General features: G+C 44.2%; 1 protein-coding gene across 1 annotated transcript in view; it reads left to right on the top strand.

Annotated features, from left to right (window-relative positions):
- Positions 1-25,068, top strand: part of POLE4 (DNA polymerase epsilon 4, accessory subunit) — a 63,451-nt gene that overhangs the window by 24,801 nt on the left and 13,582 nt on the right. Inside the window, exon 2 of the mRNA XM_077271911.1 lies at positions 23,514-23,598. Coding sequence (XP_077128026.1) covers positions 23,514-23,598 — 85 coding nt within the window. The remainder of the gene's footprint in view (positions 1-23,513; positions 23,599-25,068) is intronic.

The raw sequence follows: 25,068 nt of genomic DNA, 5'->3' as shown, positions 1-25,068 counted from the left end.
CAAGGACTCTGGGACCTGGCAACGAGCAGGAAATCATCCAACTACAGAGAACTAAAAGCTGTAAAGGATGCCCTTCTAGCAGGGGGTCAACTTATCAGGGGACATCACGTTTGAATATATTTGGACAATATGACTGCAGTTGCTCACATCAGACACCAGGGCAGTACGAAAAACAACAACTTAAGGAACATATCTACCCGAATATGCTCCTGGGCAGAGATACCTACTGTCTTTTGACGGCAGTTTACCTGAAGGGCTCTTCCAACACCCAGGCAGACTGGGTCGCCAGGATATACAGCCAGGAGAATGGAGCCTGAGCAGCCGGAGCTTCAAGGTGCTCGTAGACAGGTGGGGTCTACCAGAAATCGACCTTTTTGCATCTCGCCAAAACACGCAGGTCAAAGCCTTCTCCCTAAACCCCAGGGACGGCTCCAGAGGGGTAGATGCTCTAGCCCAGAGGTGGAATTTTCGCCTGGCCTATGCGTTCCCACCGATCCCAATTTTAGCAAAGGTCTTACGAAAAATCCGAGAAGAACAAACACCAACTATATTAGTAGCCCCGTTGTGGCCAAAATGGAGCTGGTACAACCTGATTATCGACCTACGGGTAGAGAGCCCGGTCCAGTTACCAGTAGGAAACGACCTGCTCTCGCAGGGACCTATTCATCACCTGGATCCCCACAAATGGAATCTGGTGGCATGGTTACTGAAGCCCAGGTGCTAAGAGCTAAAGGGCTATCAGACTCCGTGGTTGCTACACTTCAAAAATCAAGAAAACCAGTAACCAATGCTATATACAATAAAGTTTGGAAAAAAATTTCATCTTTTTGTCTTCCTGAACTACCAGATCCCCCTCAATCCGAATTTGTCGCAAATTCTAGATTTTCTACAAAAAGGCTTAGAAATAGGCCTCAGGCGTAGCACTTTAAAAGTCCAGGTCTCTGCCCTCAGTTCTATTTTTGACCAGGATCTGGCAGGTCATCGCTGGATTAAGAGGTACATGACGTCAGCCTCCAGAATGAACCCTAAACCACAATCGCTGGTGCCCCTATGGGACCTTAATTTAGTATTGCAGGGGCTTACAGGTCCACCCTTTGAACCTTTATCATCCTGTTCTCCACAAAATCTCATTTACAAGACAATTTTTCTGGTGGCTATAACCTCGGCAAGAAGAGTAGGAGAACTCCAGGCCCTGTCAATGACTACTTGTCTATTAGGGATGACTCCATAGTACTACGTCTCGACCCCTCTTTTCTTCCAAAAGTAGTTTCTGAATTCCACCTCTCCCAGGAAATTGTCCTACCTTCTTTCTGCCAAAATCCAGCAAATCCACAAGAAGAAAGTTTTCATACTCTTGACGTCAGATGTGTTGTACTATACTACGTAGAGCAAACCAGCTCTTATAGAATTGATCAAAATCTATTTGTCCATCCCTCCGGACAAAATAAAGGGGAAAAAAGTAGCAAAAAACACTAGTGATAGCTGGATCAAGAAAGCTATAGCAGAAACATATCTTGCTCAAAACAAAACACCCCCAGTGGGGATTAAGGCCCACTCGACCAGATCCACTTTAGTCTCCTGGGCAGAAAGAGCAGGTGCCTCCGCGGAACAGCTCTGCAGGGTAGCTACGTGGGCTTCTTTGCATACTTTCTCCAAACATTATAGATTGGACATATTGCCCAACAAAGATTTAGTTTTCGGCCGGAAAGTTCTCCAGGCCGTTGTCCCTCCCTAGCGCCAAATTAGTTGGTATTCCTCCGTATGCCGTCGTGGAAGGTGACTAGAGAAAATAGAATTAGACTTACCGGTAATTCGGTTTCTAGGAACCTTCCACGACAGCACGAATTCCCTCCCTATACTCCTGGATAAAAAATCTGGGATACAAGGTAAACCGGTGCTATGGTTTTCAAGTATAAGTCACTGGCAAGTGGGAGGGCCTTTTAACCTCTCCGTATTTCCTGTTCTCCATTAGGGCAAAGAGGCAACCTCCTTATGCTGTCGTGGAAGGTTCCTAGAAACCGAATTACCGGTAAGTCTAATTCTATTTTCTCCTTCGCCTCATTGGGGGAAACAGACCGTGGGTGTATGGTGCTGCCAATAGGAGGCTGACACTAAGTGATACAAAAAATGTTAGCTACTCCCCAGCAGTATACACCTTCCTGCTGGCTCTCAGCTAACCAGTTCATGCTTAGTGTCTTAGGAGGCACAGGTCTGGTTTCCAGACCTCCCGTTTTTTGTTTGTGTTCTCATCCTGAGTTTGAGGATTTAGTACAGCGTCTCTGGGAGCGGCCGGATAGGCGTTTCCGGGGCAGATGGCTCTAAATGCAGACATCCTTTTGCCTCGGAGTTCCGTAGGAAGTGGGCGGAATCTCTTCGGTAGACCCTCCTGTATCTCGCTTGGTTTCTAAAGACGTTACTATCTATTCCTAATGGTTCTTCTATTAGGGATCCAACCGATCGACTTATGGAAGGCCTGGTGCGTTAAGTATTTGAGGCCTCAGGCTCAACCCTCTCGCCCTCTTTTGCGGCGTCTTGGGTGGCCAAGGCCATATCCTGATCAGAGTCTTTGAGGAGAGCTCAACAAGATAAGGATCTGCCATCAGAGGTGACCGAGATTTCGAATCAGGTCGCCCTAGCCGGTAACTATCTGATTAATGCGTTCTTGGATGAAGTCTCTTACTGCTCTGCTCTATCAGAGTGGCCGATTATTCGGCGAAAAATTGGATCAGCTCATTTCTGATACCACAGGAGGAGAAAGCAATTTTCTCCCACAGCAAAGGTTTAGGCAGCATTTCGTCGCCAGTTTCAGGCACGTTTTAAAGGGAACCTGTCACCCCCCCCCAGTCGTTTCAAACTGGGATTCACAGGCAGGGCGGCCGCGCAGGCGCAGTCAGCTGGGCTGCATATGAGGAAAGACGGGCAGCGCTCACTGCGCCTGCACCAGGCAGGGGAAAAGAGCGCAGGCGCCGGCTATTTTCAAAACAGCGGGGAGGAGGAGGCGGCGCCAAGAAGATGTGAGTGACAGCTGTGTGCTGTCTGAAGCAGGGGGGAAACGCCGGCCTCCTTGACTGAAGACCAGGTATTTCTGACAAATTAAAAAATGGATTATTTCTCTAGTTACAGCACCCAGAACTAAAAGAGCCACCTTGTCAGAATGCAGCATTACTGCTGCACAAGGTGGCTTTTAGTTTGAAACGCTTGGGGGGGGGGGGGGGGTGACAGGTTCCCTTTTAAGTCTTTTCGGGTGGACCACAGCGGCAAACTCCGCTGGCCCAGGTTGACCTAATCAAGACAGAGATCGTCAGATCCCTTACAGAGCCAACCCATTGGGAAAAACGCGGTTACAACAGCCTAAATCAGGAGGATCTAAGTCCCACAGATTTTTGGCCAAATATCTGGAGGCAGGCTCAGGTTGACACCAACATATCCTTTTTTTGCAGCCAATATGCAAACATGTGGGGTATGTATACCTCCCTATCATGTGAGATGCCATGCCTGGTCTGATTCTTAGGGGCGACGGGTCCTTTTAAAGGGCACCGATCTCCCCACACCATCAATAGACGAGCACAGGGAGTGTCTCCTCCATGTATACTCTTCTGCAGCCAGACCTAACACCGGAACCAGCCCTGTCCACCCAGAGACCTGAACTCTGTGGATGTTAAATGGCACCCCTCTTTTGGCATCCAAGCACTCCCCTCTGCATAACCACTATTTAGCAGAGGAGGCAAGAAGGCAGACGATCCCTCTCCACTTCCCTGTTAAGAGGGTGGTGGATCAAGGGTTCATCATTTTAACTCCGCACTGTCGAAAGAGAGCGGAGGTTGCAAGAGACTGCTTTTTCTGACTTTCTGGATGCAGCCGGTCATTCTGCCACTTGGCAGATTAACCGGGGAAAATCTCCTGTGGCATACCTACCAGTATTCCTGCCCGAGGGGTTATCAATTAAAATTACTACGGACTATCAGCAGATCTGATTCGTTCCGTCTTGCAGCCTCGGGTTTAGTGCTCTCCTTAACCACCCCTTGGGTTGCTAGAGCAATGGTCTCCTGGTCGAAGCCCTTTACTACTTTGATTCACAACGGTAACCTTTTCCCGAAGACAGTAGAGCTGGTCAATCAAATTTCTCGAGCAGGAGACTAGCTGGTTCACGCCTCTCGAATGCGGCTAGTTGCATGGCGCTGTCAGCAGCAAATACCATTACATCCAGAAGGGCATTATAGCTCAGAGAATGGAAGTGTACTCTGCGTTCAAAAATGCCTCTGACATCACTCCCTAGGATCACATGTTTCCTAGAGACAACCAGCAGTGGAAGAGTTTTCCAGGACTGTCTAGATCTAAGGGATCTTGGTTCCAAAAAGAGGGACCGAAAAGTAAGACTAATCCTGGACCTCAAACTTCTACCAAGCTTGACAAGGTCCTCCTTCTTTGGATGGAGTTTCTCCGCTCAGCTATTTCTTTAACGGAAAAGGGTGGAGTTTCTGGCATCCACCGACATTCGGGATGCTTACTTTCACGTTCCTATTTTCCCCTCTTTTTCGCTTTTCCATTCGCAAACTGCATTTTCAAGTCACGACTTGGTCCTTCGGCCTTGCTACCGCACCCTGAGGGTATGTGCACACGTTGCGGATTCTGCTGCGGATTTTTCCGCAGCGGATTTGGAAAATCCGCAGTGCAAAACCACTGCGGTTTTCACTGCGGATTTTATAGCGGTTTCTTCTGCGGATTCCACTGCGGTTTTACATCTGCAGTTTCCTATTGGTGCAGGTGTAAAACCGCTGCGGAATCCGCACAAAGAATTGACATGCTGCGGAAAATAATCCGCTGCGTTTCCGCGCGGTTTTTTCCGCAGCATGTGCACAGCGGGTTTTTTTTCCCATAGGTTTACATGGTACTGTAAACTTAGGGAAAACTGCTGCGGATCCGCAGCGTCAAAACCGCTGCGGATCTGCAGCAAAATCCGCAACGTGTGCACATACCCTGAATGTTCGCAAGGGTCATGACGGCTGTCATGTTTCTCTTGCACCCTAGAGGCGTGGTCGTCCTGCCCTGTCCGGTCGACTTTCTAGCCGCTCTTCCAGGACTACACTGAGTCATCTATATCAATTGCTATACCCTCTCACCTGGATTGGCATCTTCATCTAGACAAGTTTTTCCTCTTTTCCAGCCCAGCAGATATCCTTTTTAAGGATGATCCTGGACACTTCCAGGGGGTTGGTAATTCTCCCTTGAGACAAGGCCGTGGCTCTTCAACTCAGAACTCTCTTACTTGACCTCTCATTCCCTCATTCCATTCAATTTGCTGGGAGGGTCATGAGGAACATGGTGACAGCAATGGAAGCTGTTTTCCTTACCTTCGCTCGTTTTCGGTAGGTCAAATAGGCTTTCAGAGGGTAGTCTCTGAGCTCCTTCCTCATCTGGGAGAGTTCCTTCCAGTTCAATGATTATTAGTAACTGCCGTTGACAGCCTTCTTCTCCCGATCGTTGTTCTGGGGATCCGAACGATACGGCTAGTCCTACATCAAGTCCTCTGCTTTCGGGTGGGTCTCCCATCTGAATTCAATCGGATAATGCCACGGCTGTTCCATACCTCAATCTTCCAACAGGTACCCACGGTCAGGCATCATGGACGAAGTGCCTCACATTCTCTGATGGGCCGAGATCTATCATTAGGTGATCTAGGCAGTAAACATCTCAGGCGTAGACCTCTGGACAGCAGACTCCTTCAGCTGTCAGGGTCGCGCCTCAAGTGAGTGGGAACCTCTCTCAGAAGTCTTCTATCAGATCTGCCTTCTCTGAGGCACTCCAGATGTAGATCGGAAGACATCCAGACTGAACGCCAATGTACTCGAGTTCATAGTTCAGCCTTGAGATCCAAAAACCGTTGCAGTGAATCCTCTCGTTCTTCCGTGGTACCAGTTTCCGTAACCCCCCTTCCACTACCTCCGAGAGTCGTTTGGAAGCGGGAAGGGCCCCAGTGGTCTTGGGAGATCCGCACGGACCACGTTAGGTTTTTTGGTTTGCGGAGCTAGGACTTTTTCCGTCTTATTCCAACGAAACTGCGAGTAGGGTCTTTCTCGCAGGGAGTTTTCACATGTGGTCCTTCCCTTTCGCATACCATTAGATCTTTGGGTCCTCAATGGTCCTGGGATTCTTACAGTAGACTTTTTTTTGATCCGGACAGACTTTACTATCAGGGAAGGTCTCCTCTTTTTTTTTTCTCTGCGATCTCGTCATCCTGACGAGTCTTCAGAGCTAGCCGCTCTGTTCTTCAGACTTTTTTTCTTATTACCATCAAGGCAAGGTTGTCCTAAGGTCATCCCCGTCCCTTGTTAACACTCCACAAGAAGGGGGATGGGTTCTCCATATTCTGGATGAATTAAGTGCTCTGAGTAGGTATGTATCGAGCTCGGCGTCCTTCTGAAGGTTGGACACCTTGTTTGGGCTTCCTGACGGTCAGAGGAATGCTTCCTGATGGTTACAGGAAGGGTTTAGCCACTTCATCGGTCATGTTAGCCTGGTGGATTCGTTACACCATCCAGGAGTCCTTCTGGATTAGACATCAGCCTAACTACACTCCACTCTGTCGATCGAGGTTTCTTGGGCTCTAGGCACCAGGCGTCAATAAAGCACGCCTGCAAGCTTGCGGGGTTCGTCCAGTCTGCATGCAGCCATGAGGCACTACAATTCTCAGACTTCTACTGTTATGAGTCTGGGCAGGCGGACTCTGCAGGCCGCGGTGGCGCTATTGTAAGTAGCAGTTACACAGGGCCTGATCTGATGTTGTCCCACCCAGGGACTGCTTTGGGACGTCCCACGGTCTGTGTTCCCCAATGAGGCGAAGGAGAAATAGAGATTTTTGTGTACTCACCGTAAAATCCTTTTTTCCGAGCCATTCATTAGGGGACACAGCTCCCACCCTGTTTGACATGCTATACTCTCATATGTTGTTGTTGATCTCCTACTGCTTTTGCACCGAACTGGTTAGCTGAGAGCCAGCAGGAAGGTGTATACTGCTGGGGAGGAGCTAACTTTTTTTTGTATCACTTAGTGTCAGCCTCCTATTGGTAGCAGCATACACCCACAGTCTGTGTCCCCCAATGAATGGCTCGGAAAAAAGGATTTTACGGTGAGTACACAAAAATCCCTATTTCCTGCTCATGCTAGCAGTTCTTGAGATGAGTGCAGGGCTGCAGGCATTTCCTATCTATGCCTTTTTCCTCTGCTCTGTAGAGGCGGAGCTTTAATGCTGAGCATGAACATAAAGTGCAGCACAGATTCATCTCAATTAATAGCAGAGATCCTTAGATCAGGAACAGAACAGACCATTTATAGGACATATCATAACTTTCCCGAATTACTATGACAAATATTCAGCACATCCTGCCCTGAACTACTGAATCCAATTTGTTATATACTAGATGGTAGCCCGATTCTAACGCATCGGGTATTCTAGAATATGTATGTAGCCTATTTATGAAGATTTTAGAATAATACATTGAATACACAGGATTCGGCCGGCCGGGCGCAACCAATTAGCGAAGCGTGGTTCAAATCCCGCCCCAATTCGCGGCCGGACTGCGCCTGTCGCTGATTGTTCGCGGCCGGCCACGTAGTGTATTGCACAGCCCACGTATATATTGCACAGCCCACGTAGTATATTGCACAGCCCACGTAGTATATTGCACAGCCCATGTAGTATATAGCACAGCCCTGCAGTACCGTATATTGCACAGCCATGTAGTATATAGCAATGTGGGCATCATATCCCTGTTAAAAAAAAAAAAAAAAAAAAAGAATTAAAATAAAAAATAGTTATATACTCACCCTCCGTCGTCCCGCGACGCTCCGGTCCCAAGAGTGCATTGCGGTGTCGCGAGATGATGACGTAGCGGTGACCGCTACGTCATCATCTCGCGAAAACGCAATGCATGGAGCGGTCACCGGAGCGTCGCGAGGAGCAGCAAAGGCCTGTTCCTGATTCGGGGGGCCGACGGACGGTGAGTATATAACTATTTTTTATTTTTTTTTATTTTTAACATTAGATCTTTTTACTATTGATGCTGCATAGGCAGCATCAATAGTAAAAAGTTGGTCACACAGAGTTAATAGCAGCGTTAACGGAGTGCGTTACACCGCGGCATAACGCGGTCCGTTAACGCTGCCATTAACCCTGTGTGAGCGCTGACTGGAGGGGAGTATGGAGCGGGCACTGACTGCGGGGGGTAAGGAGCATCCATTTTGCCGCCGGACTGTGCCCGTCACTGACTGGTCGTGGCTGTTTTGCCGCTACCAATCAGCGACTTGGGATTTCCGTGACAGACAGAAGTGACCCTTAGACAATTATATAGTAGATATTAGGAGTTAGTCCATTTTATACAGACTCCACCAAAATGGGCACCAATGCTGAACCACAGCCCTGTATACGTATGATGTATGTGTATTGATCTTAATTGCTATATTCCCTTGATTTAACCCCTTCACCCCCAAGGGTGGTTTGCATGTTATGGCCCGGGCCAATTTTTACAATTCTGACCACTGTCCCTTTATGAGGTTATAACTCTGGAACGCTTCAACGGATCCCGGTGATTCTGACACTGTTTTCTCGTGACATATTGTACTTCATGATAGTGGTAAAATTTCTTTGATATTACCTGCGTTTATTTGTGAAAAAAACGGAAATTTGGGGAAAATTTTGAAAATTTTGCAATTTTCCAACTTTGAATTTTTATGCAATTAAATCACAGTGATATGTCACACAAAATACTTAATAAGTAACATTTCCCACATGTCTACTTTACATCAGCACAATTTTGGAACCAAAATTTTTTTTTGTTAGGGAGTTATAAGGGTTAAAATTTGACCAGCAATTTCTCATTTTCACAACACCATTTTTTTTTTAGGGACCACATCTCATTTGAAGTCATTTTGAGGGGTCTATATGATAGAAAATACCCAAGTGTGACACCATTCTAAAAACTGCACCCCTCAAGGTGCTCAAAACCACATTCAAGAAGTTTATTAACCCTTAAGGTGTTTCACAGGAATTTTTGGAATGTTTAAATAAAAATGAGCATTTAACTTTTTTTTCACACAAAATTTACTTCAGCTCCAATTTGTTTTATTTTACCAAGGGTAACAGGAGAAAATGGACCCCAAAAGATGTTGTACAATTTGTCCTGAGTACGCCGATACCCCATATGTGGGGGTAAACCACTGTTTGGGCGCATGACAGAGCTCGGAAGTGAAGGAGCGCCATTTGACTCTTCAATGCAAAATTGACTGGAATTGAGATGGGACGCCATGTTGCGTTTGGAGAGCACCTGATATGCCTAAACATTGAAACCCCCCACAAGTGACACCATTTTGGAAAGTAGACCCCCTAAGGAGCTTATCTAGAGGTGTGGTGAGCACTTTGACTCACCAAGTGCTTCACAGAAGTTTATAATGCAGAACCGTAAAAATAAAAAATCATATTTCCCAAAAATTATCTTTTAGCCCCCAGTTTTGTATTTTCCCGAGGGTAACAGGAGAAATTGGACCCCAAAAGTTGTTGTCCAATTTGTCCTGAGTACGCTGATACCCCATATGTGGGGGGGAACCACTGTTTGGGCGCATGGGAGGGCTCGGAAGGGAAGGAGCGCCATTTTGAATGCAGACTTAGATGGAATGGTCTGCAGGCGTCACATTGCGTTTGCAGAGGCCCTAATGTACCTAAACAGTAGAAACCCCCCACAAGTGACACCGTTTTGGAAAGTAGACCCCCTAAGGAACTCATCTAGATGTGTTGTGAGAGCTTTGAACCCTTAATTGTTTCACTACAGTTTATAACGCAGAGCCATGCAAATAAAAAAAAAATTTTTCCACAAAAATTATTTTTTAGCCCCCAGTTTTGTATTTTCCCAAGGGTAACAGGAGAAATTGGACCCCAAAAGTTGTTCTCCAATGTGTTCCGAGTACGCTGATACCCCATATGTTGGGGTAAACCCCTGTTTGGGCGCACGGGAGAGCTCGGAAGGGAAGGAGCACTGTTTTACTTTTTCAACGCAGAATTGGCTGAAATTGAGATCGGACGCCATGTCGCGTTTGGAGAGCCCCTGATGTGCCTAAACAGTGGAAACCCCCCAATTATAACTGAAACCCTAATCCAAACACACCCCTAACCCTAATCCCAACGGTAACCCTAACCACACCTCTAACCCAGACACACCCCTAACCCTAATCCCAACCCTATTCCCAACCTTAGATGTAATCCAAACCCTAACTTTAGCCCCAACCCTAACTTTAGCCCCAACCCTAACCCTAGCCCCACCTAGTACACCTGTTGTACTGCTATGTCCTTCATTTTTCACACTCCTGTTTAATGTGTGCTGCGTACAGCAGACATACATATATTTATACATGTTTGTATAATTTTATGGTTGTTTAAATAAACTGTATTTCGAATTTATTATGTTGTTTGGGACTGCGTTACTCCGTTTTTTCTTGTGTTACTGCTTTGGGAGTTGTCCTGGAGAGTGGATGCCCTTGAGGCATTTGGGGAGAGATTCTTTCTCTCAACCTTATTATATAGGGGTGTTTTCAGATTATGTTTATATACCTGATTTTTCTGTGTTTTTCACAGCATCTAATCTAAAACCCATGGATTTTCGCACACGGGACCAGACTTGGTTGTCCCGTATACAGGAGGTGTTCAAGGAGGACATTGCTGGTACCAGTACCTTGAGTGGTGGGGATTACAGAGAGAGGAGTACCAGGCTCAGGACATTGCTACACAGACGGACAAAACTTTGGTGGAATAAGGCGACCCTGGGACAGTACTTGATCCGCAATCTAATCCCTAGGGGGTTAAGAGTTCAAATTTTCCCATCATTCCCAGTTGAAGATGAGATATTTAAGGGAGAGTGGGAAGAAGTCGCCACTAAATGTTCCAGAGGCTTTATTGAATTGCTAATCAAACTGGATGAAACCAAACTGATAGATCTGGAGAAGGAAATTGATGATCTCCAGACAGGAATTAAGAGCGAGTTGACGTCAGAGGCCCTGGACAAATTAAATGGGGATTTAGAAAAAGACTTTTTAAAGTGGAAACAGGAGATTAGTACCACTAAAACAAAAAAACTACAGAGGGATTATCTGGATTATCGTGAAAACAGGGTGTTCAGATGGAGGTCATTTAGGGCTAAGAATCGCCCGCCATCGCAGTCTAGATCAGGATCCATCTCATCCATGAATTCTATGGATGGATCCAGTATGACTTCTGAACAATCAATATTGACTAGTGGAGAAATAACGAGGAAAGTTCAACCAGGAAGATCAGCGAAGGGTAAATATGGGGTGAATAAGAGGAAGGGAACCTCTCCATCGAGTTATGAGCGTAAAGCCAAAACCACCAATTTAGAGGTGATTAACCTTTCCTCTTATCCACTTTCTAAAACTCAGAATGAGGTTTTACAGCTGGGGCTTAATTTTGTACCAACTAATCGATTTGATTTTTTCACAGCCCTGAAAGACACCCAATTATTCTGCCGTAAGTTGCTGCTTAAGAAACTACATGGTCAGAGAGATCTCAACGGTGATCAACCTAGTGATGCAGAGGCTGCGGCTTTGTCTGCTTTGGAAGATTTACTTAAAGAACAACAACCTGACCATATAGGTAATTTTCCTTCCTCGGTTGTGCCGAGGTCTACCACTTTCCCCCCCTTCTCTTTGTGCCCACAGATAGAGATCTTCTGTAGATTGGTAACGGAGGATCTTATGAAAATACCAGGGAAACTTTATAATGATAATCTTACGAGTGAACAAAGGAAAGCCCTGAGGGAATTGCAATCCCTAGACACTGTGGTTACTAAACCTGCAGACAAGGGGGGGAATGTGGTGATCTGACCAACCGAGAAGTATGAAAAAGAGGCACTTCGGCAGTTGAGGAACAGGGACACATACCAGGTCTTGCCAAAAAACCCTACGCAGATTTTTCAGAATGATTTGGAACAGTTGATAGAGGCGGCTTATGAGTCAGGTCTTGTCCCCAAGAAGGTTAGGGATGGCCTTTTACCAAGCTCTCCCAGGGTCGCCACGTTCTATATCCTGCCCAAGGTGCACAAGGATGCTGTAAACCCACCAGGTCGGCCTATTGTCTCTGGCATGGGAGGGCTCTGTGAAAATGTATGTAAGTTTATTGACTTTCATCTCAAGACTTTGGTGGAGACATTGCCCTCCTATGTCAGAGACACAACCGACGTATTGAGGAGGATGGATGGACTGTCTCTCGAGGCGGGGATGCTTCTGGTAACTATTGATATTGAATCATTATACACATCAATTAGGCACACTGATGGATTGAGGGCGGCCCGCTTCTTCCTCGATTGTACCAACTGGGATGGTCACTTTTCTGAGTTTATTTTGGAGTTATTAGAATTTATTTTGACTCACAATTATTTTGTATTTAAAGACAGATTTTATTTACAGTTGCAGGGTACTGCAATGGGTGCGGCATGTGCCCCGTCTTATGCAAATTTATTTTTGGGTTATTGGGAGAGACACATTTTCCAGGGGGATGGGGCACATGCCGCAGACCAGGTGGTGGGCTGGTTTCGTTACATCGATGATGTGCTTATGATTTGGAGCGGTGACGAGGCCAGCCTAGCCAGTTTTATGCAGGAACTCAACAACAATGATTTCAATCTAAAATTTACCTACACATGGCACAAGAGTCAAATAGATTTTTTGGACATCACATTACATGTTGGCAAAAATGGGTTCATTGAAACTGATTTATTCAGAAAAGAAACATCGGTTAATTCATTTCTGCACGCATCATCGCCACATAATTATTCAGTTATCAAAGCCATCCCAGTTGGACAGTTTTTGAGAAACAGGCGGGTCTGTTCTACCGAGGCCCGCTTCGAGAGGCAGTCTGCCATCCTCACAAGGCGTTTTGAAGATCGTGGGTACAGCCGTCGGTGCATTAGGGCAGGGTATAGACGGGCTAAAGCAGCACGTAGGGGGGATTTACTTTTACATTCTAAGAAAACTGAGTCACCTAATGAGTCCGGGGTTAGGTTTATCTCCACCTCTAAGGCCGGCCTCACACTAGCGAGTTTTACGGACGTAAGAGCGCAGAAATTACGTCCGTAAAACTCGCAAAATAAACGGCACAATTATTCTCAATGGGGCTGCTCCTATTAGCCGTATATTACGGTTCAGTATTATACGGCTTTCTACGGCCGTACAAAATCGCAGCATGCTGCGTTTGTCAGCGTATTGCGCAAAAAAATCGCTAATGAAAGTCTATGGGGGCGAGAAAAATACGGATTCCACACTGACCAGCAGTGTGACTTGCGAGAAATACGCAGCGCTGTTAGTGAAAAGTCGGTAATTCAATTGCCGGCTTTTCATTTCTCCTGCACAAACCCGACAGGATATGAGACATGGTTTACATACAGTAAACCATCTCATATCCCCTTTTTTTTGCATATTCCACACTACTAATGTTAGTAGTGTGTATGTGCAAAATTTCAGCGCTGTAGCTGCTGAAATAAAGGGTTAAATGGCGGAAAAAATTGGCGTGGGCTCCCGCGCAATTTTCTCCGCCAGAATGGTAAAGCCAGTGACTGAGGGCAGATATTAATAGCCAGGAGAGGGTCCATGGTTATTGGCCCCCCCGTGGCTAAAAACATCTGCCCCCAGCCACCCCAGAAAAGGCACATCTGGAAGATGCGCCTATTCGGGGACTTGGCCACTCTCTTCCCACTCCCTGTAGCGGTGGGATATGGGGTAATGAAGGGTTAATGCCACCTTGCTATTGGAAGGTGACATTAAGCCAGATTAATAATGGAGAGGCGTCAATTATGACACCTATCCATTATTAATCCAATTGTTGGAAAGGGTTAAAAAACACACACACACACATGATTTAAAAGTATTTTAATGAAATAAACACAGCGGTTGTTGTAATAATTTATTGTTCTCTCATTCCATTTTCAGACCCTCGCTTGGCAAAACAATAAACACACAAGATACATACCCTCTCTGATGAACTGTCACGTCCCACGAAGTAATCCATCTGAAGGGGTTAACTAATATTACAGGCAGAGCTGCGATAAACCACTCGCTCGTGCCTGTAATCCCCGGGTGCTGAAAGGAAAGCAGTGATCTATACTTGCATTCAGTCGCGGTGATGCGCCCCTGCTGGATGTTCTCATGAACTGCAGCCTGGGAACTTTTTCCCACGCTCCAGGTCATATGAGGACATCCACCAGGGGGCGCATCACCGCGACTGAAGGTAACTATAGGTCATTGACCTACATTTCCTTCAGTCGTGGTGATGCCGATCCTGTCGGGTTTGTGCAGGAGAAATGAAAAGCCGGCAATTGAATTACCGGCTGTTCACAGATATCGCGCTGAATGAAATCTAAATACAGAATATATATATATATATATGTGTCTCAATGAGATATATATATATATATATATATATATATATATATATATATATATATATATATATATATATATATATATACACATATATATATATACACATATATATATATACACACACACACACACACACACACACACACACACACACACACACACACACACACACACTGTATATATGTTTTCCCGAACATTTGAGCACATCAACCCATTAGATGTCGGTTTTGCAAGCCTGCGCGAAAATCTCGCAGTACGGATGCCATACGGATTACATACGGAGGATGCCATGCGCAAAATACGCTGAAACACCCTGACTACGGATCAATATTTTGGGAACATTTCTCTGTATTACGGCCGTAGTACGGACGTATAATACGTGACGTATTGTCTTACGCCAAGTGTGAGGCCGGCCTAACTGCCACTGGGGTCGGATCCGTGAGTCTTAACAAACATTGGCCTGTGCTATTGACTGATAAAATTCTGGCATCACAGCTTCCTAAATCTCCTTTAATGACACAACGGAGAGGTAGGAACCTCAAAGATGATTTGGTGAGGAGCCACTATGTGGCCAAAACCAAGAGTTTCTTTGGCATGAATTAACCACGACAGGGATGTTACCCTTGTGGGGATTGTGTCGCGTGTCCTAACATCTTGACATGTGAGACCTTTAAAACATCAGATGGGAGCAGGGAGTTTAAGATCCGCGAGTATATTTCGTGTAGTTCCACATTTGTGGTATACTATGCCACATGTCCCTGCTCCCTTATATATATTGGTCTCACGTCAAGAGAGCTTAAAGTTAGGACACGCGAACATGTACGCGATATTGCGGCTGCCAAGGAAGTTATGGATTTGTCTAGCCTAAAAACCTTGCCGAGACATTTTCGGATATACCATGGCTCCGACCCCAGTGGCCTGAAGGTGAGGGGTATAGATAGAGTTCATGGAGGTGTCAGGGGTGGCAATCTGACCAAGATCCTGGCACAACGTGAGTGCAGATGGATTGTCACCCTTGACACCCTTGCCCCTAAAGGACTCAATGAACAACTGAGCTTTGGCCCATTTTTGTGACTGATTTTGTCACGAAATATGGTGTTTGTTTTTTATCCTTCCTTTTTTTCGTCCGTCTGTGTGGTATTCCATATTAGGTAAACTATTTTAGAGTATTTTTCCTCTCTCTGATAATAACCCCCTTATTTCCACTCAATTTTTAATTGGTTCGTTGTATTTATGTTGTGTTTTTGTGTTTTTTCAGTTTTTCACCTTTTTCTACAAATTTATGGCGCCCAGAGGCTGCAAGCTACATGCAAAATTTTCCAGTCGTCACACAGTTCACTGAGAACAATGGAGATGTTTTATTCATCTATATATATTGTATTAATGTATTTTCAACACTCTATTTAGGAGTATTGAATAGAGTCCTTTTATGACTTTTGTCTTATTGTTGAAATCGTTTTATAGAGTTTTTTGTTATATTGCACTTATAACGCACTATTTTGCACTTTATTCAATATTAGAACCATTATATATGATGGTATCCATACTTTGATTATCTGCATCCACTACTAAGCACGTTTCCATTCTATCTTACCTTTATTGTAGCTGCTGTAGGCTTAGTTGCGCCCCTGGTCTCCGGTAAAATGGTGGCTGGAGGTGCGCATGCGCAGTTGCTAAGCTCGGCACTCGCACCCCCCTGGCGGCTATCAGCACGAGCGGTGCGCCCATGTTACGTGACGTCATCAGGCGGTATTCCGCCCACATGGACGCCCCGCTATGACGGCCACTTGAGGGGAGGAGTATTATGTGCGGGCCGCGACTGCGCATGTGCTACTTCCCCCGGCTCCATTTCCGGTATTATGTATATATAAGCACTAAAGACGTACACTACATTGTTCCCTGTTGAAAAAGCTCAACGCGAAACGCGTGTCCAGGGCCTCCAGGTGGCGTGTGGCGGGGTACCCCTCTTATATATGGGTAAGTGTACTTTTTTTCGTTTACATACTTGCCGTATGGTTACTTATTGGGGACAGCTTGATGTGCTTTGCTAATGCTCTTTGAGCTACTATTGCTGCCCTCTTTAACCTGGCAACTAGATATCGACCATAGTGCACACCATAGGGATGTTTTCCTGCCATATCACTCCCACCTGTTGTACTGCTATGTCCTTCATTTTTCACACTCCTGTTTAATGTGTGCTGCGTACAGCAGACATACATATATTTATACATGTTTGTATAATTTTATGGTTATTGTTTAAATAAACTGTATTGGGTCATTCCATGTCAAGTGAACCAATGATTTTTACCACTATATTTTTAATTCTTTTGAGATTTTGGTATTTGGTAATAGTTTGTCAGAGAATGCAAAATGTGAAGAAAAAAAAATTCTAGATATTTTTTTTTATTTTTTATTGATTTTCAAAGTTCGGAAAAAGTGCGAATTTCGGTGTTGCCTGCCCTTACATTTCTCCCCATAACTCAGGCTAGAAAAGAGATAGAGAAACAAAATAAACACCATTCTACTCAGAACTGTACAGGCTTTCACCAGATATGTCACAAGAGTATCTTTGATAATTTACCTATGCGAACGCAAGCGCAAAACTTTAAAACCCATTTCCGAAAAAAAACGTTTAATTTAAATATTGCAAAAACTGCACATGTGCCTGTTATGCTCCTAGCCACTTCTGCACCAAAATACAAGCTGGGATCGTGATGGGATCATATTTTAAAAAATAAAACTATTACAGTGTCAGTTCAAAAATCTTGATTTCAGGTCTGTTCAGCCTGTGGTGTAGAAGTGTGGGGTCTATATTTACCGAATAATCCATGATTGTTAGCTATTCCTGTATTATTTTATTATGTTAGAGTTAGAAGCAAGAGAGGACAGAGGAGAAAGCTTTGTTAGGGCTGAGGATGACCAGGGGTAGACGGTGACTGCAGAGCAGATGACAGGCCGGCAGCTCGGGTCTTCAGAGGCCATATTCACACCAAATCTTATCACCCAGGCAACTCCTCAAATGGAGGGAGAAAAATACTCTTAACATCCAGTTCATGTATTGTTCAAACCAGGACTACGAAGAGGAGGAGAGTTTGTTATATCGGTTACAGGAAGCAGAACCCATCACAGGGACTCCGCAATACCGGACTGTCATCCCATGTAGTGGAAATAAAGACAGTGACGTCCATGACGTGGTAGAAGGCGGCACAAGATCGGCAATGGATGACACAACTGGCTATGTGACCTGTGAATATGATTAGCGCTGACGGCTACTGGACTCTCCAAAGATTGTGAAAATGAAGACGTAGAAGTGACTTTTCTGCACCTTCTGGTCCAGCGCCGTCCTTTGTGTATCCAAGAAAACCAGACATTGTAAAAGTGAACAAAAATCAGATATAACTCAGGTGGAGCCGAGCACCATGACAGGCCGCACATACTCACACAGAAGGAAACGGCCATTGCTAGTAAGCGCTTATGGGCAAGATGACATTTCATCCTCTAGAAGGGACACATTGATGATAGAAGACCAGTGTAAAAGCCTACTATTAATTGTTTGATTAGTTCATATTTTATAGTACGAGGATTTAACTACTGGACTATTCTTCTTAGGCCGGCGTCACACTGGCGAGTTTTACGGACGTAAGAGCGCAGAAACTACGTCCGTAAAACTCGCATTACATACGGCACAATTATTCTCAATGGGGCTGCTCCTATTAGCCGTATATTACGGATCTGTAATATACGGCTTTCTACGGCCGTACAAAATCGCAGCATGCTGCGTTTGTCAGCGTATTGCGCAAAAAAATCGCTAATGAAAGTCTATGGGGGCGAGAAAAATACGGATTCCACACGGACCTGCAGTGTGACTTGCGAGAAATACGCAGCGCTGTTAGTGAAAAGTCGGTAATTCAATTGCCGGCTTTTCATTTCTCCTGCACAAACCCGACAGGATATGAGACATGGTTTACATACAGTAAACAATCTCATATCCCCTTTTTTTTTGCATATTCCACACTACTAATGTTAGTAGTGTGTATGTGCAAAATTTCAGCGCTGTAGCTGCTGAAATAAAGAGTTAAATGGCGGAAAAAATTGCCGTGGGCTCCCGCGCAATTTTCTCCGCCAGAATGGTAAAGCCAGTGACTGAGGGCAGATATTAATAGCCTAGAGAGGGTCCATGGTTATTGGCCCCCCCTGGCTACAAACAACTGCCCCCAGCCACCCCAGAAAAGGCACATCTGGATGATGCGCCTATTCTGGCACTTGGCCACTCTCTTCCCACTCCCTGTAGCGGTGGGACATGGGGTAATGAAGGGTTAATGCCACCTTGCTATTGGAAGGTGACATTAAGCCAGATTAATAATGGAGAGGCGTCAATTATGACACCTATCCATTATTAATCCAATTGTTGGAAAGGGTTAAAAAACACACACACATGATTTAAAAGTAGTTTAATGAAATAAACACAGCGGTTGTTGTAATAATTTATTGTTCTCTCAATCCATCAGGAACACCCTCGCTTGGAAAAATAATAAACGCACAAGATACATACCTTCTGGTGAACTGTCTCGTCCCACGAAGTAATCCATCTGAAGGGGTTAACTAATATTACAGGCAGGAGCCCTGCTAAATGCAGCTGTGCTCCGTGCCTGTAATCCCCGGCGAATGAATGAAATGTAGGTCATTGACCTACATTTCCTTTAGTCGCGGTGAGGCGCCCTCTGGTGGATGTTCTCATGAACTGCAGCCTGGGAACTTTTTCCCACGCTCCAGGTCATATGAGGACATCCACCAGGGGGCGCAATTGGATTAATAATGGATAGGTGTCATAATTGACGCCTCTCCATTATTAATCTGGCTTAATGTCACCTTCCAATAGCAAGGTGGCATTAACCCTTCATTACCCCATAGCCCACCGCTACAGGGAGTGGGAAGAGAGTGGCCAAGTGCCAGAATAGGCGCATCTTCCAGATGTGCCTTTTCTGGGGTGGCTGGGGGCAGATGTTTTTAGCCACGGGGGGGGGGGGGGATGGGCCAATAACCATGGACCCTCTCCTGGCTATTAATATCTGCCCTCAGTCACTGGCTTTACCATTCTGGCGGAGAAAATTGCGCGGGAGCCCACGACAATTTTTTCCGCCATTTAACCCTTTATTTCAGCAGCTACAGCGCTGAAATTTTGCACACACACTACTAACATTAGTAGTGTGGAATATGCAAAAAAAAGGGGATATGAGATGGTTTACTGTATGTAAACCATGTCTCATATCCTGTCGGGTTTGTGCAGGAGAAATGAGAAGCCGGCAATTGAATTACCGGCTTTTAACACATATCGCGCTGAATGAAATCTAAATACAGAATATATATATATGTGTCTCAATGAGATAGATATAGATATATATATATATATATATATATATATATATATATATATATATATATACTGTATATATGTTTTCCCGAACATTTGAGCACATAAATCCATTAGATGTCGGTTTTGCAAGCCTGCGCAAAAATCTCGCAGTACGGATGCCATACGGATTACATACGGAGGATGCCATGCGCAAAATACGCTGACACACCCTGACTACGGATCAATATTTTGGGAACATTTCTCCGTATTACGGCCGTAGTACGGACGTATAATACGTGGCGTATTGTCTTACGCCCAGTGTGAGGCCGGCCTTAAACACTTCATAAATGACATTTTAGTGATATAGTAGAAAAAAAATTGTTCCATGTATAAATGGGTGGTAAAAATATTGGTTCTTTTAATCTTGTTTTTAACATATAATCAGGATGAGACTGTATTTAGAAAATCACACTTGAGGATGTGATCACGTTTTTTCTTTTGGCTTGTTCAATGAATTCAGGTTGAAAATGCTGAGCCAGTTGTTATGATGATTAAGATGTATTTATTCTGGCACTTCGGTAGTTGTTTTTTGTGTTTCTTTATTGTTACATATAAATGCTGAATGCAATAAGTTGTAATTTGAAAAGAAAAAGGGAAGAAGCTCACACAAACATAAAATCAGATGATTCAAGGCTTAAAAAAAAAAATACAAATTTGATAGGTCCCAAGTTGAATTTTTTCAGAATTGCGCATCAAAATGTTTAATTTGATTTCACCAAAACAAAATATAAAGAAACATAGTCTTGTGACATATCAAATGAAAGCCGGTACCGTTCTGAGAAAAATGATGCCTCTCCCACCTCTATATCTTAATTCTAGCCCGAGATATGATAAAAAATGTAAAGCCATACCAGGCCAAAATCAGCGCTTTTTTAAAACTTTAAAAATCTGTAAAAAATTAACTGATGAAAAAAATTCTAAACTTTTAATTTGTAATTAACTAAAGTTGTACTTCATAAAAACAAAAAATAAAAAAAATCTAAAGACGTCAGGTAAAAAAAATATTCATATTTGGATCACTTGATATGGAATGACCCTATTTCGAATTTGTTGTTTGGGACTGCGTTACTCCGTTTTTTCTTGTGTTACTGCTTTGGGAGTTGTCCTGGAGAGTGGATGCCCTTGAGGCATTTGGGGAGAGATTCTTTCTCTCAACCTTATTATATAGGGGTGTTTTCAGATTATGTTTATATACCTAACCCTAACCCTAGCCCCAATCCTAGCCCTAACCCTAGCCCCAACCCTAACCCTAGCCCTAGCCCTAACCCTAATGGTAAAATGGAAATAAATACATTTTTTAATTTTTTTTATTTTTCCCTAACTAAGGGGGTGATGAAGGGGGGGTTTGATTTACTTTTATAGCGGGTTTTTTAGCGGATTTTTATGATTGGCAGCTGTCACACACTGAAAGAAGCTTTTTATTGCAAAAAATATTTTTTGCGTTACCACATTTTGAGAGCTATAATTTTTCCATTTTTGAGTCCACAGAGTCATGTGAGGTCTTGTTTTTTGCGGAACGAGTTGACGTTTTTATTGGTAACATGCTCGGGCACGGGAGATTTTTTGATCGCTTTTTATTCCGATTTTTGTGAGGCAGAAGGACCAAAAACCAGCTATTCATGAATTTCTTTTGGGGGAGGCGTTTATACCGTTCCGCGTTTGGTAAAATTGATAAAGCAGTTTTATTCTTCAAGTCAGTACGATTACAGCGATACCTCATTTCTATCATTTTTTTTATGTTTTGGCGCTTTTATACGATAAAAACTATTTTATAGAAAAAATAATTATTTTGGCATCGCTTTATTCTGAGGACTATAACTTTTTTATTTTTTCGCTGATGATGCTTTATGGCGGCTCGTTTTTTGCCGGACAAGATGATGTTTGCAGCGGTACCATGGTTATTTATATCTGTCTTTTTGATCGCGTGTTATTCTACTTTTTGTTTGGCGGTATGAGAATAAAGCGTTGTTTTTAGCCTCGTGTTTTTTTTTTTGTTTTTTTTTTACGGTGTTCACTGAAGGGGTTAACTAGTGATTTAGTTTTATAGGTGGGGTCGTTACGGACGCGGCGATACTAAATATGTGTACTTCTATTGTTTGTTTTTTTATTTAGATAAAGGAATGTATTTATGGGAATAATATATATATTTTTTTTCTTTATTTAGGATTTTTTTTTTCTTTTTTTTTTTTTTTTACACATGTGGGAATTTTTTTTTTTTTACTTTTTTACTTTGTCCCAGGGGGGGACATTGTGTAGTGTGCACAGCACTCTGTCAGATCACCGATCTCACTTACAGCCGTGCAGGCTTACAAGCACCTGCACGGCACCCGGAAGTAATCCCTGCAGGACCCGGATGCAGCCCCGCGGCCATTTTGGATCCGGGGCCTGCAGGGATAGGAGGTAGGAGACCCTCGCAGCAACGCGATCACATCGCGTTGCTCCGAGGGTCTCAGGGAAGCCCGCAGGGAGCCCCCTCCCTGCGCGATGCTTCCCTGTACCGCCGGCACACCGCGATCATGTTTGATCGCGGTGTGCCGGGGGTTAATGTGTCGGGGGCGGTCCGTGACCGCTCCTGGCACATAGTGCCGGATGTCAGCTGCGATAGGCAGCTGACACTCGGCCGCGCTCCCCCCGTGAGCGCGGCCGATCGTGCTGGACGTACTATTCCGTCCTTGGGAATTAGGGCCCACCCCACATGGACGGAATAGTACGTCCAATGGCAGAAAGGGGTTAAAAAAAAAAAAACTCTTCTCTCGCATCGGGCCTGGTGGCTTTCGCCTGGCATTGTTGTTCCACATTTGCCCTCACTGACATCCTTTTGGACAGAACTTGAACATTTGTTAGAATGGGGCAAGTATGAAATTTGAGTATCTGTTTCTTTTAAACGTTTGCGCTTTGACTTCTTCCAAAATCCAGAACTTATTTTTATTTTTCCATTGACAACCGTATGAGGGCTTTTTCTTTTTGGCAAGATGAGTTGTATATTGGAATGATACATTGAATGGTATCTGCAAAACAGGAAAAAAATATTCCAAGTGCTGTAAAATTGCCAAGGAGAGTAAATTAATAAAAAACATATATTTTATTTTTTAAACAAGAGAATACAACATTTAAGATCAATGTTTTGTGACTTGTACTATTAAAGCTTCATCACTAGAATTGATTTGTGTATTGCACAGCTGCTCCAGCTAATGTCTGTTGCCTAGGGGGAAGAAGCAAGACTGTATACAGACATAACAGCAGGTGATCATAGCTGATTCTTTGTGGTAAAACATGTTTTACCTCAGAAGAAAATCAGGAGTGATCCCCTGCTGTCCTCTTCTATATACTTTTATTTCAGGAGATTTGGCATGTCCAGGGACATGGTCTGAACACTCAGACACAGCCATCATACAGTACACAGCAGGGGCACATTTATAAGATTACCTCAGCACAGGAACTTTTTTATTTTATTTTTTTTAAACACAACCAATTGTGGAAATTATTGTTCCTCGATGTATTGATTAAAATTACCGTATTTTGTTCTTTGCAAAACTCCTTTCAATTCACTCCTCATAGCGAGTGACTTGTGAAATTAGTATTGTATTTCCATTATATGTTTAAGTGCAGAGGATGTCGTTGATTTAAAAAAAAAAAAAAATGCAAATGTATTTTTGTTTTACAGGAATTATTCATTGAAGCTATTGCAAAAGATGCATATGTGTATGCTCAAAGAGGAAAAAGGAAAACATTGCAGCGGAAAGACCTGGGTATAGACTTTGTTCCTTTTTTCACCTAATTTTTTTTATAGTAATACTGAAATGTTTCTTTATTTCATAGTTAAACAGTGGGAGAAATTGAATTTATGTCCTCCAGACGTTCTCCCGTTGTAGCCGGTTTTTCAGAATAGAAGGTTACTGACCACTGAGCCTACATATGGATCAGTACTGGTTCCCTGAAAAATGCCCACAGGAAAATTGCCCACAGGAAAAATGCCCATAGGAAAATTGCCCACACGGAAAATTGGCCACATGGAAAATTGCCATTTGCAGCATCACAAAGTTTCAGATCTATGATATTTGAGGTGAAAGGTGAAGATGTTCACATGATATGTGATCAACTCTTGATTTACAGCTGACCTAGTGCAAAACTGCAAACATGCTGAAGATCTGTGGTTTGTAGCAGTCTGTCATTATCAGCAATAGATAGATCTAGTCTGCTCTCATCTCTCACTGATTCTGCCTTACTCCTCCCACCAGCCCAGAGCAGCAGCACATGCAGAACCAGCAGCGGTGTGACCCAGAGGAGCCATCACTGCTATCAGAACCCACAAAAGAATCACTCTATCTGTGGAGTTACATGGGACTGCAGGTCAGATCTAATACAGTATCATCTTAGTGGGTGCCCACCAAAAGCAGGGTGCTGCTGGTTGAGATAGATGGCCCTGGAAGCCCAGAAGGCACCGCAGAAAGGTGAGATTCTGTCAGAATCTGTCAGAGGAGCGGAAGTGCCATAGCAGCTCTGCTCTCCCATTGACTTCAGTGGCCGTGAATCTGGGGCATGCACTACCTTCCCTGTCCACTTATGACTACCAAGAGTAAGAGTGAACAGACCCTACCTAGTTATGTATCAAACACATATACTGCAGGTGCAAGCAGGCAGAGGATGGAAGGAAATGCAGAGTGGATTTGAATAAGGGTATGTGCACACGTAGAATGATCCTCTGTGGATTTTTCCGCAGCGGATTTGATAAATCTGCAGGGCAAAACCTGCTCGTTTTTCCTGCGCATTTATTGTGGATTTACTGTGGAATTACCGCGGTTTTTGTGCGGATTCCACTGCGGTTATACACCTGCGGTTTTCTATTATGGAGCAGGTGTAAAACCGCTGCAGATTCCGCACAAAGAATTGACATGCTACGGAATGTAAACCACTGCGTTTCCGTGCGTTTTTTTTCAGCAGCATGTGCATTGTACAGTACATTGTACTGTAAACGCATGGGAAACTGCTGCGGACCCGCAGCTGCGGAAACGCTGCAGATCCGCAGCAAAATCCGCAGCGTGTGCACATAGCCTAAGGGTCTCTAGGCCCAGACACACCACAATGAGAGTAGAATTATTGTTAGCACAGTGATTCCACTCCTAACTCCAACTCCTAAGAACAGAATCCGTACTCTGGGACTAGGGATGAGTGAACCGAATCTGTAGAACCTGGAGACGTAAACTGGGCCCAGAGACCTT

The sequence above is a fragment of the Ranitomeya variabilis genome, chromosome 1, assembly GCF_051348905.1.
Source record: "Ranitomeya variabilis isolate aRanVar5 chromosome 1, aRanVar5.hap1, whole genome shotgun sequence".
Lineage (NCBI taxonomy): Eukaryota > Metazoa > Chordata > Amphibia > Anura > Dendrobatidae > Ranitomeya > Ranitomeya variabilis.
This window is presented reverse-complemented; position numbering and strand designations above follow the sequence as displayed.